General features: G+C 43.3%; 1 protein-coding gene across 1 annotated transcript in view; it reads left to right on the top strand.

Annotated features, from left to right (window-relative positions):
* Window positions 1-1,046: 1,046 nt before the first annotated feature.
* Window positions 1,047-19,943, top strand: part of MPP4 (MAGUK p55 scaffold protein 4) — a 41,955-nt gene continuing 23,058 nt past the window's right edge. Inside the window, exons 1-10 of the mRNA XM_055574775.1 lie at window positions 1,047-1,134; window positions 2,180-2,301; window positions 3,712-3,789; window positions 8,561-8,641; window positions 10,485-10,616; window positions 11,863-11,944; window positions 13,385-13,470; window positions 15,191-15,262; window positions 15,767-15,963; window positions 19,114-19,178. Coding sequence (XP_055430750.1) covers window positions 1,047-1,134; window positions 2,180-2,301; window positions 3,712-3,789; window positions 8,561-8,641; window positions 10,485-10,616; window positions 11,863-11,944; window positions 13,385-13,470; window positions 15,191-15,262; window positions 15,767-15,963; window positions 19,114-19,178 — 1,003 coding nt within the window. The remainder of the gene's footprint in view (window positions 1,135-2,179; window positions 2,302-3,711; window positions 3,790-8,560; window positions 8,642-10,484; window positions 10,617-11,862; window positions 11,945-13,384; window positions 13,471-15,190; window positions 15,263-15,766; window positions 15,964-19,113; window positions 19,179-19,943) is intronic.

Below are 19,943 nucleotides of genomic sequence, written 5' to 3'. Positions count from 1 at the left end.
ATAGTGTAGGGCAACTTCTCTCTGTCAAACTAACTCAAAGAGCAGGGAGCATGTCTCCTTTGCCCTTGTTTTCTTGATCCTCGTCCTGCTGGCTGAAATGTAGGCGTGATGGCTGGAGTTCCAGCCACCATCTTAGAGCAGGAAGATAAGAATCACACTGCATCCTGAGGAGGCAGAGCAGTGGGCTGGAAGGAGTCTATTCTCTAACAATTTCAGGAGTGGGGCAGCCCTACCAGCCCTGGGTTGTCTCTGCCTCTGGACTCTTACACGAGCAAGATACGAACTTCTACTCTGTTCAGCCACTGTTGTTTGGGGTTTCTGTTTCTTTAAACCTACTTATAGCAATATATAAAATAAACTCGAATGGCATTTTCAGCAGTAATCCATGACTTGCAACTGTGACCAGTGCCATTGGTGCAATGAAAGGGAACAGGGCCAGATGGACAGGCTAGATGGAGTCAGGCCAGAGAAGCCCCTTCCAAGCTCAGAATGGTGGTAAAATCAACAAGGCAAAGAGGTGGAAAATAAACAAATATAACTTGGTCACTTGTTTAAAAAAAGAGGGGAACAGGGACTTCCCTGGTGGTCCAGTGGCTAAGACTCCACACTCCCAATGCAGGTGATCCAGGTTCAATCCCTGGTCAAGGAACTAGATCCCACATGCTGCAACTAAGACCCAGCACAGCCAAATAAATAAATAAACACATTAAAAAATAAAGTATCAAAGCATTTATTTAAAAATAAATGAAAATAAAAAAAGAGGGGATAGAAGGAATGTTTTGTGAGTTTTCTCGTCCACACAGCTGGTGGTGGTTAATTTAGAGAGGAAGTACCACTGGGCAGGACTCAGGACCATTTTATCTGATGTGGATCCTGGTGTGTATGTAGCACAGAGTCCAACTTGCTCAGTTGGACTATTGCTAGTTGAAAATATATGCCTTTATATGTACTAAGAGCTGTGGGGCCAGCGTGACTGAATGAGCTGTGTGCTGTTTGTTGATCTGTTCCCTAGCTCTGAATCCCCTCTGAAATCTTGGGCAAGGAAGATGATACAGTCAGACAAAGGATCAGATCTTCCAGATGAAAAAGACAAGAAGGATGAGAAGCTCTCTACGGGAACCAATTCGGAGAACGGTATGTGGTGCCAAGTTCCTTTTCTAGACCAGAAAGGCCTTTCAATATGACTCTAACAATGTGATCCAATTTAGGGGCAGAAATTTTGATAGATTTATTCTGATTTCTATATGGAACTTGTTATACACTTTGAAGTGTCCTGTTGCATCTATTAGTGATACGTCCAAGCAATTTTTAAGGCAGAAAGGAAAGAAATGGATACAGTAGATTAGGAATCTCTTTTTTTTCCTATCCCACAATGTTTTACTTCTATTTAGAACTTTGCAACTTGCTCACATTCAGAATGCCATGGCAACAAATAGGATTTCTATGAAAACACTTATAAAAACAAGCATTTGCTAAAATCTGTCCAGTCCCTTTAATAGTGGAACCCTGAGGTTTGTATTAAAAGCCTATTTATTGGGAGAGACTTTCCTGGTGCTACAGTGGCTAAGACTCCTCACTCCCGAAGCAGGAGGCCTAGGTTCGATCCCTGGTCGGGGAGCTCTCATATGTTGCAGCTAAAGATTCTGCAAGCTGCAACTGAAAGAGCCTGCGTGCGTGTCGCAACTAAGACCCAGTGCAGGTACATACATGAGTAAATATTTTCTAAGAGCCTGTTGGGAGAGTTTTTTAGTAAGAATTTTCATAAAGGGTAAATACAGATGACTGCATGTTTGAAGGATCCAGAAAACAACTATATAATTTTGGAATAAACCAGAGGCTGTTAGGACTGGGGAGGGGAAAGCAATACTGCTCTCATAAAATTTTTCATCTGTATTATTGTGATCTATTAGTTCATCTAATGTTAGCAAGAACTCTATAGCAAAGCAAGCATACCCTCATTTTCTATAAGGAACTAGTTCCCAGAGAGTTGGATGGTTTTCTGAAGCATACACAGTGATAACAGAGCCAGAAGGTAGATCTTTTGGCTTTAAATGCAGTGTCCACTCCTCTTCTTTTGAGCCCCTGGAGCCTCCTCATGGTCTGAATTGTCCTTCCTGTTACACCTGCCCTTCTTTCCGCCCTCATCTGCCACCCCATCTCTGCCCTCTCCTGTTCCTAGGGATCTCGCACCTCCTGAGGCTCGTGCTACAGGAGCTGAACCTGTTCTACAGCCGAGACGTGAACGGAGTGTGTCTCCTGTATGACCTCCTCCACTCCCCGTGGCTGCAGGCTCTGCTCAAGGTGAGCGCGCCACTGCTCTGAAGCCATGGCCTTGGGAGTGGCACCTGCTCATCCAGCAGTGTCGCCTGTCACATGGCAGGAAATCTCAACAGGGAAAAAGTTCAAGGAAGACCTACACAGCCCTAAGTTCAGGAAGGAAATTACTTGAGTGGAAAAGAATATAGCAGCTCCTCTCTTCTGCCCTCAACTTCCTGTCTTCCAGGGGCCCCAGGGTCACAAAGCAGCCACTGAAAATGGTCATTGGCAACCCCATACGCAGCTGTCCACGACCCTTTTCCTTGAGGTCAACTCAGGACAAATAAAAAGGCTTTAAAATATCATTCCTCTTTGTTTTTATAAATTAGGAAATGAAATGTCCATAGTTGTGTTTAGGTATCTTAAGTTTTTCTTACTCTGAGGCTCTCTTTTATAAGTTGGCTGACATTTCACACTATACAATAGCGTCTACTATCTGACTATAATTTTGTTCTTCTAAACAAATGTTATTATCAAGAAAGATCCTTTTGAAGTTATTTTTGGGGGATGTGTCTCCTTCGCTTAGGTGTGAAATGTGGTCAGCCTTATGGTGCATATTAATACTTTTAAAAGAGGTGTCAATGTATTTAGTGTGAACCCAGAAGTACTCCTTACAGCACTGGCTTTAAAATGCCCGATTTCTTTATCCATTGCTGGACACAGAGTCTTTTCCCCCATGTTTTGGCTTTTGTGTACTTGCTAAGTCACGCAGGTATGTCCAACGCTTTGCGACCCCATGGGCGGTAGCCTGCCAGGCTCCTCTATCCATGGGATTCTTCAGGCAAGAATCCTGGAGTGGGTTGCCATTTCCTTTTCCAGGGGATCTTCCCAACCCAGGGATTGAACCCAGGTCTCTTATATCTCCTGCAGTGGCAGGTGAGCTCTTTACCACTAGCGCCACTTGGGAAACGCTTGACTATTACGAATAAAGCCTCAATGAACATGGGGTGCAGATATGTTTTTGAGATAATGATTTCATTTTACAATATCCTCAGAAATGGGATGTCCAGTGGAATATTATTCACTTGTAAAAGGAGGAAATCCTCCCTTTTTTGGGACAGCATGGGTGGATCTCAAGGCATTATGTTAAGTGCAATAAGTCAGAGAAAGACAAATACCATGTCATCTCACTTGTATGTGGAATCTAAAAATGTGGAGCTCATAGAAACAGAGAGATTAGTGGTTGCCAGGAGCTGGGGGATGGAGGAAATGGGGAGATGTTGGTCAAAGGGTACAAGCTTCTAATTATAAGGTGAAAAAGTTCTGGCAACCTAACAAGCCTTATTAAAAGTTGGCACACAGGCTGCCCACCTGCTGGCACTGTTGCCCAGGCTGCTTCTCCCCTTGGCAAGCCTTTGCTCAATACATCACTCTCTCCTTGCTGCCCCTCTGCAGGTTTATGACAGCCTCCAGGAATTCAAAGAGAAGAAGCTCGTTCCTGCCACACCCCATGCACAGGTGTTATCCTGCGAGGTGAGGTGCTTTCTTTCATCCAGAGAATAGTAATTTTAACATGATGCCATTTTACTCATAGTGCTAGTTTAAATGCTCTAAATGTTTAATTGGTGACTATGCATCTAATCCTTGCTTCTAATTGAGCTTTAAAAGAAGAAAGACAATTGGCCTCCTGCCTCCCCAAATTAAAACAAAACACATTTCTAGAGAAATGTGTCCATTTTTCTCTTTTTCCCTAAAAATTCGACTCAGTTATGCTATGAAAACAGGGTAATGTTTTTCTATTAATGATCTCCAATTTTACTTCTCTAGTCTGGACTTCTCTGCTAAATTATACTCTTACATCCACTGCCTCCTGCCCATTTTACTGTTTAATGGACCCTCCAATTTAACAGGTCCCAAACTGAGCTCCTGATCATCCCCACCCCAAAGCTACTCCTGCTCCAGCCTTTTCTGTCTATTTTTGTTCTTGCATGGGGCTTCCCGGGTGGCGCTAGTGGTAAAGAAGCCTCCTGCTAATGCAGGAGGCACAAACTTGTGGGTTCGATCCCTGGGTTGGGAAGATCCTCTGGAGTAGGAAATGCAACACTCTGCAGTATGCCTGCCTGGAAATATTCCGTCAACAGAGGAGCCTAGTGGTCTGTAGTCCATGAGGTTGCAAAGAGTCAGACATGACTGAGCACAATTTTTGTTTTTGTGGTGCTTAAACCAACATCTTTGGGATCATCTTTGACTTTCTCTTTCTCTCATACCCACATCCAGTCCTTCAGCTCTGGTTTCAAAATATGTTGAAATACACCACCTCTGCTGTGTCACTGAATATAGCATCATTTTCTCTTACATGGATAATTGCAATGTAGCATCCTGCCTGGTCGTCTCCTTCTACTCTTGCTCCCTAACTATCTATTCCTGTCATGGCAGCCATTAAGACATTCTGAATTAAAGATGAGTCAAAATGTGTCACTTCCCTGCTCAAACTCTTCCTACAACTTCTCATCTCAGAGTAAACATCAAAGTTACTATATAGCCAAACATAGCATTACCTCTCTTTAATGTTGACTTACCACCCTCTTATGTAGGGCCTCCCCAGATAGCCCTTTTGCTTTTTTGCATTTCTTTTCCATGGGGATGGTCTTGATCCCTGTCTCCTGTACAATGTCACGAACCTCCGTCCATAGTTCATCAGGCACTCTATCTATCAGATCTAGTCCCTTAAATCTATTTCTCATTTCCACTGTATAATCATAAGGAATTTGATTTAGGTCATGCTTGAATGGTCTAGCAAGGAGAGATAAGAAAGCCTTCCTTAGTGATCAATGCAAAGAAATAGAGGAAAACAACAGAATGGGAAAGACTAGAGATCTTTTCAAGAAAATTAGAGATATCAAGGGAACATTTCATGCAAAGATGGGCTCGATAAAGGACAGAAATGGTATGGACCTAACAGAAGCAGAAGATATTAAGAAGAGGTGGCAAGAATACACAGAAGAACTGTACAAAAAAGATCTGCATGACCAAGATAATCACGATGGTGTGATCACTGACCTAGAGCCAGACATCCTGGAATGTGAAGTCAAGTGGGCCTTAGAAAGCATCACTACAAACAAAGCTAGTGGAGGTGATGGAATTCCAGTTGAGCTACTTCAAATCCTGAAAGATGATGCTGTGAAAGTGCTGCACTCAATATGCCAGCAAATTTGGAAAACTCAGCAGTGGCCACAGGACTGGAAAAGGTCAGTTTTCATTCCAGTCCCAAAGAAAGGCAATGCCAAAGAATGCTCAAACTACCACACAATTGCACGCTAGTAAAGTAATGCTCAAAATTCTCCAAGCCAGGCTTCAGCAATATGTGAACCGTGAACTTCCAGATGTTCAAGCTGGTTTTAGAAAAGGTGGAGGAACCAGAGATCAAATTGTCAACATTCGCTGGATCATGGAAAAAGCAAGAGAGTTCCAGAAAAACATCTATTTCTGCTTTATTGACTATGCCAAAGCCTTTGACTGTGTGGATCACAAGAAACTGTGGAAAATTCTGAAAGAGATGGGAATACTAGAGCACCTGACCTGCCTCTTGAGAAACCTATATGCAGGTCAGGAAGCAACAGTTAGAACTGGACATGGAACAACAGACTGGTTCCAAATAGGAAAAGGAGTATGTCAAGGCTGTATATTGTCACCCTGCTTATTTAACTTCTGTGCAGAGTACATCATGTGAAACGCAGGGCTGGAAGAAGCACAAGCTGGAATCAAGATTGCCGGGAGAAATATCAATAACCTCAGATATGCAGATGACACCACCCTTATGGCAGAAAGTGAAGAGGAATTAAAGAGCCTCTTGATGAAAGTAAAAGAGGAGAGTGAAAAAGTTGGCTTAAAGCTCAACCTTCAGAAAACGAAGATCATGGCATCTGGTCCCATCACTTCATGGGAAATAGATGGGGAAACAGTGGAAACAGTGTCAGACTTTATTTTTTTGGGCTCCAAAATCACCGAAGATGGTGATTGCAGCCATGAAATTAAAAGACGCTTACCCCTTGGAAGGAAAGTTATGACCAACCTAGATAGTATATTGAAAAGCAGAGACATTACTTTGCCAACAAAGGTCTGTCTAGTCAAGGCTATGGTTTTTCCAGTGGTCGTGTATGGATGTGAGAGTTGGACTGTGAAGAAAGCTGAGTGCCAAAGAATTGATGCTTTTGAACTGTGGTGTTGGAGAAGACTCTTGAGAGTCTCTTGGACTGTAAGGAGATCCAACCAGTCCATTCTAAAGGAGATCAGTCCTGGGTGTTCTTTGGAAGGACTGATGCTAAAACTGAAACTCCAGTACTTTGGCCACCTCATGTGAAGAGTTGACTCATTGGAAAAGACTGTGATGCTGGGAGGGATTGGGGGCAGGAGAAGGGGACGACAGAGGATAGGATGGCTGGACGGCATCACCGACTTGATGGACATGAGTTTGGGTGAACTCTGGGAGTTGGTGATGGACAGGGAGGCCTGGCGTGCTGCGATTCATGGGGTTGCAAAGAGTCGGACATGACAGCGACTGAACTGAACTGAACTACTACCCCTCTCCCTTATTGACTCTGCTCCAGCCTCATGAACCACTTGTGGTTGTTTGAATCAGACATGTTCCTGCCACAGGCCCTTTGCATTTGCTATTCCCTATATCAGTAATGCTCTTGCCTATATATCCACATGATATGCTTCTTCATCTCCTTCCAGTTTCCACTGAAATGTCAGCTTCTCACAGAGACTTTCTCTGGTCACCCCATCTAAAATTGCAGTCCCCTCATAGCACTCCCTATCCACCTTCATTGTTTTATTTTTCTTCTTAATTCTTTTCATCATCAAATAAAACTATTTTTTTTACTTACACATTTTACTTATTATCTGTGGCTCCTAACAAAAATTTAAATTCTATGAGTGTGGGGGTTTGTGTCTGCCTATTCACAGCTGTATATGCATCACTTAAAACTGTCTAGGGACTTCCCTGGTGGTCCAGTGGCTAAGACTCTGCCCTCCCAGTGCAGGGGACCAGGGTTCGATCTCCGGTCAGGGAACTAGATCCTGCATGTCAGAAAAAAATCAAAGATTTCGAGTGCTACAACTAAGACCCAGCACAACCAAGTAAATAAATACATACATATTTAAAAACAAACAAACAAAAAACAATACCTAACACATAGTAAATGTTCAATACATAGTTGCTTAAAAATGGAAGTCTCTCAGCCAGGTCCGACTCTTTGTGACCCCATGTACCATAGCCCACCTGGCTCCTGTGTTAATGGGGATTCTCCAGGCAAGAATACTGGAGTTGCCATGCCCTCCTCTAGGGGACCTTCCCCACTCAGGGATCAAACCCAGGTCTCCCGCCTTGCAAGTGGATTCTTTACCGTCTGAGCCACCAAGGAAGCCCAATATTTGGATGCATAAATATAATCCATTTTATTTTTATTTATTGTCCAAACCACATTAATAGAAACTTTTAAAAAGAAAAAAAAAAATAAAACCTTACAGCCGAAACTCCAGTAATCAACAACTTAAATTGTTCTTAGCTATCCAGGGGAAACACACACATGTGATTTTATTCAGCTGTAACCCTAGTGAGTGGAGGTGAAGTTTGCTAAACCTCTTGTTTTCATTTGACTGGATGTGATGTTGCTTGACTGGTGAGCATTTACAGAGTTAAATTCTTGAAAGCTCTTATGTTCTATCAGAAGCCAGGTCTACACTTAAACCAAAGCAAAGGGATCAGAATTTATTCTAACACTTTTTTTTGCCACAAACATTAAAATTACTAATCAAATAAAAGCTTTAAAATACAAATTACCATTTCATTTTTTTAGTTGAAAAATGAAACATCCCATGGGATTAAAGCTACTTGGTTTTCCAAGTAACTGAGCCTGTCCTGGAGAACTCAGATACCTTAACTTGCCCATAAAGCATTCACATGAGCAAACAGTCACTTTAGTGGCACTGAGGGACGCTGCCTTGGCACATATGATCTTACAAAATTAAGTTAGTCCTTCTTCCAAGTCTGTGAGGTGCCAGGACAAAGGCACTGTGGTTTAGATCTATCTCCAGTCTTGGATTCTACCTGCTGTAATGAAGTTCAGTGAATAAAGAAAAAATGCTACTTTCACCTGACTTTAAAGGTGAAGAAGAAGGCTTTAGTAACAGCTTTTCTTAGGTAAATATCATGTCAATATACCTGTTATCCAACCTGGGTGATGTTAACTAGGTGATAAAGATTATTAAAAATTCACATGTATGTTTTCCCACCAACCAGGTAGTGAAGATACTATGCGAAACCCCCAAGTCCCCTGAGATCCAAGAGCTAAGACAGATCCTCCAGGCTCCACACTTTAAGGCAAGTGCTTGCTAAAATTGACAAGGTATAACCATCCAGCACATTGACAGAGTTGGGAAGAAGAAATAAAGATGTGCTCTTGGAATAGATGTTCTTTTACTGTATGTGGGTAACCAACAGATTATACCGAAAGATGTGGGACTCAGATGTGACTTATGGGCGACTTAATCTCATTGGTCATGGAGCCAAGCCGGCTCTATTTATATGGAGGCATTCAGGACTTCTCACGGCATCTTGTTTTCCCCCTGAAAAGCCACCATTCCTCCAAAATTCTGGGGGACAGTTAAGGCACCATACATTCTTTCCAACTGGGAAATATTTTAAGTTTCAGAGATAAAATGTATGAAGGTATTTGGAAAAAACAGTAAAATAATGACTAGCTCTATGAGGGGATATATAAAGAACATTTGATTGCAGAACAGAACCCTACCTTACAGGTTTTGAGACCAATTTATCAACAAATTAGAACTTTAAGAGAATATCTGCATCTGAAGCAATGGAATTTTTGAGTCAAAAAGTTTTATTTCACCAGATAAACCTACAGAATTTTCTCTGAGTTCCAACAGAGTTCTGTCCACCAGTCTCAGGCAGAGTTGTAGAATAACTACTTCCCTACCCCATGAAATTACATTTTAACATACCGGAACTATTTGATCGTACCCTAAACCAGGGGACTGCTTTTTCTCATCCTGTTTCACATGGGATCTTGGGTGTCATTGACAAATTAAACCAGCAAGATGTTTTGATTACTGCCTCTCATTCTACCTTGCCTGGGGAAACTATTACAATAATTATTTTGTAGTTCAAGTCTACAGGAGCATCATGGATTACATGGGTTTCCAGGAAAAAAGAACATGACAGAATACATTTTATCAGAAATGAAAGAATAAATTTTGTGTTACTTACCCTCTCTGTGCCTTGTTTTCTTATCTATAACATGGGGACAGTGAATATACTTGCCTCATGAGGATGTGAAGAAAAGGGAACCCTGGTAAATTAATGCAGCCCCCGTGGAAAACTGTACGGAGGTTTTTCATAAAACTAAAAATAGAGCTACCGTCTGACTCAGCAATTCCACTCCTGGGTATATACCCCCCAAAAACACTAATTTTAAAAAAATACATGCACTCCAATGTACATAGCAGCACTATTTACAGTTGCCAAGGTATGAAAGCAACGTAAGTGTCTATCAACAGACGAATGGATAAAGACGATGTGATACACACACACACACACACACACACACACACACACACACACACAATGGAATACCATTCAGCCATAAAAATGAATGAGATTTTGCTATTTGCAGCAACATGGATGGACACTTTGAAGGAATTATGCTAAATGAAATAAATCAGACAGAGAAAGACATACTGTATGATATCACTTATATGGGGAAACTAAAAAATACAACAATCTAATATAACAAGAAAGGAGCAAACTCACAGATACAGAGAACAAGCTAGGAGCTACCAGTAGAGTGCAAGTGGGGAGGACCAGTACAGGAGCGAGGGAGTGGGAAGTATGAACTACTGTGTGTAAGACAGGCTACAGGGATGTACTGTACAAACACCGAATACAGCCAGTATTTTGTAATAACTGAAAATGGAAAGTAAACTTTAAAATTATATAAAAATAAATTTTAACAGTTAAAAATATATGTACACCTGCCTCAGAGTTACTGTGACGATTGAGTTAATCCACATAAAACACTTAGAACTGTGCCTGGCATGCACGTTTTGGTTGTCATCGTGTGTCTCACACAGTACTGAGTCAGCGTCTTCTAGGTGGGTGCATCCTATGCGTGAGGTTCGTTTGCCTTTTCCTTCTCTGTTTCCAGGCCTTGCTCAGCGCCCACGACACGGTAGCTCAGAAGGACTTTGAGCCCCTTCTTCCCCCACTGCCAGACAACATCCCTGAGAGTGAGGAAGCAATGAGGATTGTTTGCTTGGTGAAGAACCAGCAGCCCCTGGTAAGGAAATCTTTTCATTTAGGATCACACCAGGGTTAATTGGGAGCTAAGTTATCTCTAGTAGTTACTTAGACAATATTTTTTTAATAAAAATTTTCTTTAGTTTAAAATAAGCAAAATGTTTCAAAGGCCATACACAGAATCACTGGCAGTTTTCCTTATGCATGTGTTATTTAAACTAATAATTTCTCTTTATTTAACTATTAACTTCCCCCATCCAATCAAGGATATCTTTGAGCTACAAATTATTCTCCCTTTTGGTGAGGGTTATGTGCTTCCCCTTTTCTGCTGATCTGCTGATTACCTACCTGTCTTTCTGACTTTATCATAGCAATCCTATTCCCAGCTAAGCATGGTTGCCGGCAGAATTTTGTAATGCTTGTCTGTTCTGTTTCTTCAGTCGGCCAGAGGAAAGCAGTCAAAATCAGTGCTGTTGTACTTTTTCCTCATATGATTCTAGCAGAGATCACTGCTTCAGCTTAGGATTCTTGAAATTTAGTGCGGTAGGCAGCTTGAAATAACTGTTGGGCAATATTCTTGTCTATGGTCACCTATAGTGTGAGGCACTCAGGCAACATGAGGGAATCCATGATAATAATGGCTAAAATATATTTTAATCAATTTTGCCTGTGATTTCAAACACTTTACAGGTTGTAATGTTTTCACCAGAAAAGATTTCTGCTTAGTGTTTTTCTTTTTTAACAGCTATGAGAAAAAAAGAAATTATTTTATTATTTGGCTCTGTGACATGTACATATATTTCACCTAGTTCTAATGTATTTGCCTAAGTTTTTTCCTCTGTTAAGGGGAAGCTAAGTAAGGCATTAATATGATTTTCTAAGCATATTTCCTTCGATTAGGTTGGAATCGTGGAAGTTCTGTTTATCTCTGGAAGGATCTCAATATTATTTGATGTCTATGTGGTTGAATAGAGACTCTGGCAGACCTGAGTGAAATGGCCTTTCCTTTTTGATGACATGGTATACATATGGCCCTGAGTGTGAGTGAGTGATAGTCACTCAGTCGTGTCTGACTCTTTGAGACCCTATGGACTGTAGCTCGCCTGTAGGCGCCTCTGTCTACAGAATTCTCCAGGCAAGAATACTGGAGTGGGTTGTCATTCCTTTTCCATGACCCTGGTTGGTATGAATTCCCTTGTTTGAAAGACCAGAACGACATTGAGGGAAGCCCCCAGGAAAGTGGTCATGTTAGGTAAAAAATGGGTTCCACTGTACTCTCTTCCCAGGGAGCTACCATCAAGCGCCACGAGATGACAGGGGACATCCTGGTGGCCAGAGTCATCCATGGTGGGCTGGCCGAGAGGAGTGGTAAGCTGGAGCAGCGGTGTGCAAGCGTGACTGGGAAAACAGGGGACCCCTGTCTCCTATGTGAGGTCGAGCCTTTAATAAGTTCCACTGCTTTGTTACTAAGAAGGAAGACAGAAATATTCCAGAGAAACCAACCCTGTTGCCCTTCCTCACCAAGTCCCTCCATTCTATGCATTAAATTAGTTTTCTGTCACTTTACATTCCCACATAAACCTAACAAGCTAAGCATCATCATGCTACTGTGTAGATGAGGAGACTGAAGCTCACAAAGATAAACCACCTAACTTGCTTGAGGTTTCACAGTTTGAGTTAGGGTTCAAGGCTAGGTCTGCCTCTCTCTATATTGCCAACTTTCACTCTCCACTTGGTCCTTCTGCTTTCTTAAAGGCACAGCTCTTCCACATCTTCAGACTGTCGTTGCTTGCCTTTTCTATCTGGGAACCGAATTTCCTTCTTTTCACTGCTGCGCTTCTGAAACCATCAGTTATGTACCTGCTGTCCCTTGTCCTCACTGCTCATGACCCCGGAAACCTGGTGTAGAATTCATACACCAACATTCTTAGAGAAATTACCCAGAGACTTCCTAGTTGCTAAGTCCACTGGCCCTCCCTTCAGCCTCAGTTCTATTTTTACTTCTCTAGCACATTTGATGTTGTTGAAGATGATAGCTTTCTAGAAATTTTCAAGATGCTTCTTGTCTCCACTGTCTTACCTCATAATTCTCAAGGCTTAATCTTAACCCCCAAGTTTCTCTACACTTTCTCTTTTGAAGAATACCCCCACCCCATTTCCTTTTCATTTAACATTTACTCACGACTGTGACATCTTTATTTTTATTTTTTAAATTTAAGTGGTGCTGGGAAAACTGGACAGATACCTGTAAAAGAGTGAAATTAGAACACTTCCTCACACCATACACAAAGATAAACTCAAAATGGATTAAAGAACTAAATGTAAGACCAGAAACTATAAAACTCTTAGAGGAAAACATAGGTAGAACACTTGATGACATAAATCACAGCAATATCCTCTGTGGCCCACCTTCTAGAGTAATGGAAATAAAAAAAATAAATAAGTGAGACCTAATTAAACTTAAAAGCTTTTGCACAGCGAAGGAAATTATAGACATCTTTATTTTTAGTGTTATCTTCTTGCCAGTGTTCCAGTTCCATTTTACAACATCAGATTAGCAAAAATAAAAGTATCACCTTTAGTTAATGCCCAGTGTTGGTGAAAAGGTAGAAAAAGGCAATTCTCATGTACTTTGGTGGTGGTGTAAATTCAACTAGCCAGTTTGCTTTATTATTACTATTATTTCACAGTAGAATTTAAGATGTCAGAGCATCTTAGGTTAGTGAGTTTGTTAAGTAGTGTTGGGATGGCTGCCGCCCTTTTGCGAGTTGTTTGGCACCCCTCTGTTTTGTGTTCCGGTTTGCCTAGGGCTGTTATACGCCGGGGACAAACTGGTGGAAGTGAATGGAGTTTCAGTTGAAGGACTGGACCCTGAGCAAGTGATCCACATTCTGGTAACAAGTCTCCTCCTCGCCTTATCCATGACTCACTGCCGTGTTGCATCCAGCCTCTGGCGTGTGTGCCGGGAGGGGGATTCGAGTCCCTCCCGGCAGCCTACTCTCTCCAGGCCCTAGAACTTGTCTGTTTCTATGCATCTCATCCCCCTCACGTACTCCCTCTCCCCAGTTGATCTGGACCCTGCTGGAGATGTCCTTTCCCAAGCTGCTCTTTCAGCCTTAGGAAGACGGCCCAGGTCCTCATCACCTGCGTTGCTCTGTTGGAAACTGAGCCTGGGGTGGGCAGAGTGAGACTGTGGAGGAGAGGCTGAACCTGAGCAAACCACCCCTTACTCCCCTAACATTTTTATGCAGTTTCTTTGAGGCAGCTTTGAGGTAGAAAAGAAGTCCCCAGAGGGCAGCAAATGGGGAGGGGGACATCTTTGCTGGCCCTGCCAATCCTTGTGGTTGAGATGGGGATTTATGACCTGATTATATGAGCTTTTGGTTTCTTTTCAGTTCTCATTCCCATCCTTCAAACCATTGCCTGGGTCACCGTTCAGCTGTCAATATGGCCATAGCGTCATGCCCTGCCCACCTCTCCCCGTGCACACCCCCACTGTGGGCCTGAGGTCGGTTATTATATATTACATGTACTAGTGGTTCTCACACTGGGTTCTTGTGGGAACTCTAGATTTTCATAGATGTGCCTTAGGGACTGAGAAGAGAAGTGGTATAATAAGGAGTATGTGTACATGCTAAGTCACTTCAGTCATGTCCGACTCTGTGTGACCCTATGGACTGTAGCCTGCCAGGCTCCCCTGTCCATGGGGATTCTCCAGGTAAGAATACTGGAGTGGACTGCCATTTCCTTCTCCCGGGGGATCTTCTCGACCCAAGGATTGAACCTGAGTCTCTTGCATCCCCTGCATTGGCAGGCAGGTTCTTTACTACTAGCGCTACCTGGGAAGCCCCCAGTAAGGAGTATATTAAGTACCTAAATATTTTGCAAACTGCTATGCAAGATTCTTTGTGGTTTAAAATGTACTGCCAAAAGAGCTTAAAGGACTGTCAGTCACAGATACACATGTGTCCACCACAGTCCTTTTGGTACCAGCTGTGGAGTTACCATGACAGTGGGATCATGAGATTCCTGAGTGAGAATGAGATCTTTCTTGTTCATCTCTGGATCTCCAGTGTCTGTCATGGTGTGTGTTTGGGGGCAGTGGGGCTGAGAGGTGTGTTCCTACCTCCCACATCAAGCTAGGAGGTTCTCTATCTCCTCCACCATTAGTTTAGAGGCTTGTCAGTACCCCCGAGAAGACTTGGGATCTTCTTCCCTATCAGATGAGGCTGCCTGATATAGAAACAAGTGTTCAGGAAAGACTTACTGACAGAGACATGAAGAGTGAAAGTCAGATCAAGAGTTCCTTTCCCTCCTCATGCTTTGGGGGAAAAAGAGCTTGCTGAGTGTGGTGTCCTGATGAGAGCCAGGTGGAGGGTACTAGGAGAGTCCAGCCTCAGGACCCTGGACCCCACACAGCAGGACAGAAGTGAAGCTATAGTTCTTCTAATGTCCATTTCTGGGTGGTGATATTTAGCTGTTGAGCCCTTGTAAAAGCCCCTGTGGGAGATGTCACCATTTGACCTGCACACATTGTTTTTAACTTTCACCTGCCAAATTCTAATAACCCAGTAAAGTCTGAGATTTGCCATTCTCTCCTCTGGCATTTTCTAGGCCATGTCTCGTGGCACAATCATGTTCAAGGTGGTTCCAGTTTCTGACCCTCCTGTTAACAGCCAGAAGACGGTAAGAATTAACTGAACCTTCATACCCACACAATAAAAACCTTTACCCACAGTAAAAACCTTTACCCACACACAGTAAATCCTCCACAATAACAGCAAAAAAAAAAACAAACCAAAAACTTTATATTTTACTACTATCCTCTGTAATGTGTTGATCATTTGTTCAATATTGTATTGCATATTTTTCAACACTGATGACATGAGACGCAAATCAGTAAATGGACACAGTAAGAGAAGATGGGGGTATTGAGAAGTTAAGAAGTAACATCAGGAATGGTGAACATTTGAGCAGAGACTTCTCAGAGCTAAAAGATTTTATTCCCAAAGTCACTTTTTTTTTTTTTCATGGCTCTTAGACTCAGTTCAAGAAGGGATTTCTTCTTCTTGGTGAAGATGGAGAGGAAAGATAGCACCAGTAGGTAGAAGAGTGAGAGAGATGATTTTAAGTCTTAACAACCTGGGGGTAAGGATTCTTCTGATGATGTCATTGTGTGCCTTCCATCAGGTGTATGTTCGTGCCATGATCGAGTACTGGCCCCAGGAGGACCCCACCATCCCTTGCATGGATGCCGGGCTGCCTTTCCAGAAAGGAGACATCCTCCAGATTGTGGACCAGAATGATGCTCTCTGGTGGCAGGCCCGGAAAATCTCTGACCTTGATACCTGTGCTGGGCTAATCCCTTCTAACCAACTTCTGAAGAGGTAAGAAAAGTCATCATTCCTGGACCCAAGACTGAGTCATCAGGAAATAAAACATTTCTCATGTTTTTGCAATTAAGGGAGATAAGCAGTGTTACTGTAGTTAAGATGAGAGGAGAGACAAGCAGATAGATGAACACATACTGGTCTGTAAATCCAAATGTCAACTTGTCAATATGCTCTAAACATCTTAAGTACCAAAGGGACCAGGATAATCATATCAACTTGAAAAGAGAGAATAGTTACTTGGGAAACTAAAGTTTTAGGTAGTTCTGACTCCCTCTATTAACCTTTCGAGGCTGAGTTGAAAGCTCAGTTACCGAATTTCAACTCATCACCATCGCCTTGGTGCTACTGAGGTCCAGGGAAGTGATTAGAGATAGAAAGAAGATAGAATAAGAGGCACAAGACTCAGCCAATGTTAAGAGATCACAAAGAAGAAAATGGAGCCAGCAAAAGAGACTGAAAAGGAATCGCCAATGAGACAGGATGAAAATCATGATGGTAGAGTGTGCTGATCAACTATGTTCACCACTGTTGTGGAGACTGAGAATTGACCACTGGATTTAGCAAAGGAGGTCCTTGGTGATCTTGATAAAAGCAATTTCAGTGGAGGGGTGGGCCAAAATCTGAGTCTTTGAAGACATTGACAACTGATCATGGAAAAGTCTTTGCAACATTTTGAATAAGGCAGAGCAGAGCAGTGGAGAAATAGCTAGAGGAGAAAGTAGAGTGGTATGAAAGAGTTTTTAGGTGGAGTAGATAATGCTAATGGGGGAAATCCAGTGAGAGCGAAACTTTCCTGATACAGGAGAAAGAGGAGAGAACTGCTGCTGTTATCAGTCCTTGAGGAGGCAGATGGAGAGGTGATGAAGTCTATAAGTAGAGGGGTTGGCCTTGTACAGGATTCTGAACAGTTTACCCACAGTAATCCCAGCAGTAGAGAATGCAGTGTGGGCACAGCTGAGAATGAGGGATATGGTGCAAGCTTATGGAAAGTCTCTTCCATCTGCTCTTATTTTCATCTCAACCAATGTCATGGCTGAGAGAAAAGTGGGTGGAGGTTTTGGGAAGGAAAGAGGAGAAAGCTTGAAAAGTTTCTATGAGAACTGGAGAGAAATTGATTGAGTAAATACAGTATCATCAGCATTAAGGGCCCACTTAGGCTTCAAGTTCATAAATTTACAGTTAAATTTATATAAATTTGGTCAGCTTCCTGGGAGGACAGGTCCAGACTAGACAGAGAGTCAGACCTAGCAGTAAATCAAGAGAGGGAGAAGAGAGTGTCTTTTATGAAGGATCATGACATTTATGTTAAGGAGGGAGGTGACAGTGTAGGATCAGTGGAAAGGAAGTCAGGTCAGTGGATTATAGGTTCCAAAGAGGTTGATAGATTATTGGAGTGGGAAGACAGAAGTTGCTGGTAGAAGAAAAGGATGCTAGAAATTGAAATTATGGAGACTGTAGTTTTTGGAACTGAAAGGTCTAGGGGATGACAGTGGGAGGCAGTAGCTAAGGCCATTGGAAGAGAGGAGATCAAGGAACCAAGAGGCCAGGGTGTTGGAAGAGGCATTAATGTGCCAAATAAAAATCATCATGAATTATGATGGAGCAGTGTTAAGAGCATGGGAGTGAGCAGGAATCATCTGAGAATGGCTTATAGAAGAGTCAGGAGGAGGGTATTCAAAGTGAGAGCCTCTTCTAGGGAAGAGGGAGAATGGTCTGGAGATGGCAGGGCAGAGACCCCCCACCTCCAGGCCCTGTGGGCTGAGGGCCTCGTGGTATGCTAGAGCCGGCCCTCAGAGCCCATGTGCACCCTTCCTCATGGTCAGTGACGTCAGGGGTGGCAGCTGGAAATCAGTCACAGTGGGAATGTTGACACGACCGAAGTCAGCTAAGCTGCGCATCAGGATACCCCTCCCCCTCGAGTCTGGGCTGGTTTACCCACACACGCCTGGGAGCAAGAGAGGAAAGGGGAGCAGGGACCTCCGGGGGACCTGGGTTTAGTTAGGGCAAGAAGGTGAAAAGTGAAAGTGCAAATATTAGTCACTCAGTCGTGTCTGACTCTTTGAGACCCCATGAACTGTAGCCTGCCAGGCTCCTCTGTCCATGGAATTCTCCAGGTAAGAATACTGGAGTGGGTTGTCATTCCCTTCTCCAGGGAATCTTCCTGACCTAGGGATTGAACCCAGGTCTCCTGCACTGCAGGCAGATTCTTTACCATCTGAGCCACCAGGGAAGCTCCAAGAAGGTAAAGTGTTGTGAGAGACTTCACTAAAGGTTTGCTACCAGTTCCAGAGGGTGTGTGAAAGGGTGTCAGGGAGCGGTGGGTGGTAGATGGAACAGGGATTAAAGTGCAGAGGATAAAGAATGACCCGAATTTGGGGGCTGAGGACACACACCAGGGATAAAGGCCTAATGAGATTAGTCCTCATGGTCTCAGAGCAGGGAGTGGTGTGGAGGCTCTGGTGGGGGTCTTGCAAGGAGCACACAGAAATGACAGGCTTATTGGATCAGTGCACAAATAAAGGGCAACAGAAGGAGTTGAAATTCATGTGGCTCTAAAGGGACTATGGAGAGCCTCACAGCTTGGGAGGGAAACCAGAACATGTGGTGAATATTCTGAGACCTGCTGGAGCGGGCTACCACACCAGAGATGGGGGTGCCAGGGCTCATGCACTGAAGCCCTGGGCATATGAACTAGGGTCATGGGCTGGGTGTTAACTCTAAATCGGTTTGGCTCTGAGAAGATACCATGAGGCAGGACAAAATAAGAAAGACTGTACATTTGGAGAACGTATTTGACAATGTGTGTGGAGGCTTCCCTGGTGGCTCAGATGGTGAAGAGTCTGCCTGCAATGCAAGAGACCTAGGTTCGACCCCTGGGTCAGGAAGGTCCCCTGGAGAAGGGAATGACTATCCACTCCAGTATTCTTGTCTGGAGAATTCCATGGACAGAGGAGCCTGGCGGGTTATACAGTCCATGGGGTCGCAAAGAGTCGGACTTAACTGAGCAACTGACACTTTGGAGGTGGAATCTTGTTCACTTGGTTGGAGGCAACAGAATTCTAGAAAACTTTTTGTCCTGGGTCTGTCTCACCTGGGTTAACCTGGGTTCTATTTTTTTCTCACAGTGTATTTGTTTTTGCACAGGAAGCAACGGGAGTTCTGGTGGTCTCAGCCATACCAGCCTTACAAACACCTCAGATCCACCATCTGTGAGTATGCTGACACCTCAAATCCAGCGTTTGCCTCATGGGGAAGCCAGCTCCGTCTCTTCCAGGACTGGCTTCCTGCCCAAGGGAGGATCTTTAAACGTCCCCATGCCCCATATGGCCTCCTGGCAGCCATCTGAAATCCTACCATAAACATTCATTCCTTGGGATTTAGAAGACTTTTCAGTTTTCAGTTTGGGAAAGTGCAAATGTCCTTGTGTTGTCACACTTTCTGGGTTCACTGCCCAGCTTGAAGTCCCCTGAGGTGTCTATGGCTAGTCCATGCATTGCACATCTACTGGCAAGCAAGGCTGCGTGGTGGCATAGTGCGTGTGCCTTTGACAAATAAACGTGGGGCTGAATTACTATTCAATGAGTGTAGTTTGTTCACTACACAGTATTTTCAGATGGCAATGGGTCAACAATGGCATCCATGGTGGCAAACACTTGTGAACGACTTACTGCCTTAATGAGGGATGTTAGCTTGTAGAGTGCAGCTAGAACCTACTGATCAAGGCCCTTCCGATATGCTCCCTGGCAGCAGTTACAGAAGGGGAAGAGGCACCCCGAGGAGGGAGAGGGGCATAGACATAGACTTGCCCATAGAGAGTTCTCACCCACTTTATTTCTCAGTTCTCTAAGCCAAAAATTCCTATTTTTTTTTCTCTTGAAAACATGACAACTATAAAGACATTTTTTGGGAAATAAATTCTTAGAATTCCTTTACACTGGCAATATTTTCATACTACCTTCCAGTTATGGAACCGT

Source organism: Bubalus kerabau, chromosome 3 (genome assembly GCF_029407905.1).
Source record: "Bubalus kerabau isolate K-KA32 ecotype Philippines breed swamp buffalo chromosome 3, PCC_UOA_SB_1v2, whole genome shotgun sequence".
NCBI classification, from domain to species: domain Eukaryota; kingdom Metazoa; phylum Chordata; class Mammalia; order Artiodactyla; family Bovidae; genus Bubalus; species Bubalus kerabau.
Note: the sequence above shows the minus strand (reverse complement) of the source record. Positions and strands in the feature narration are given on the sequence as shown.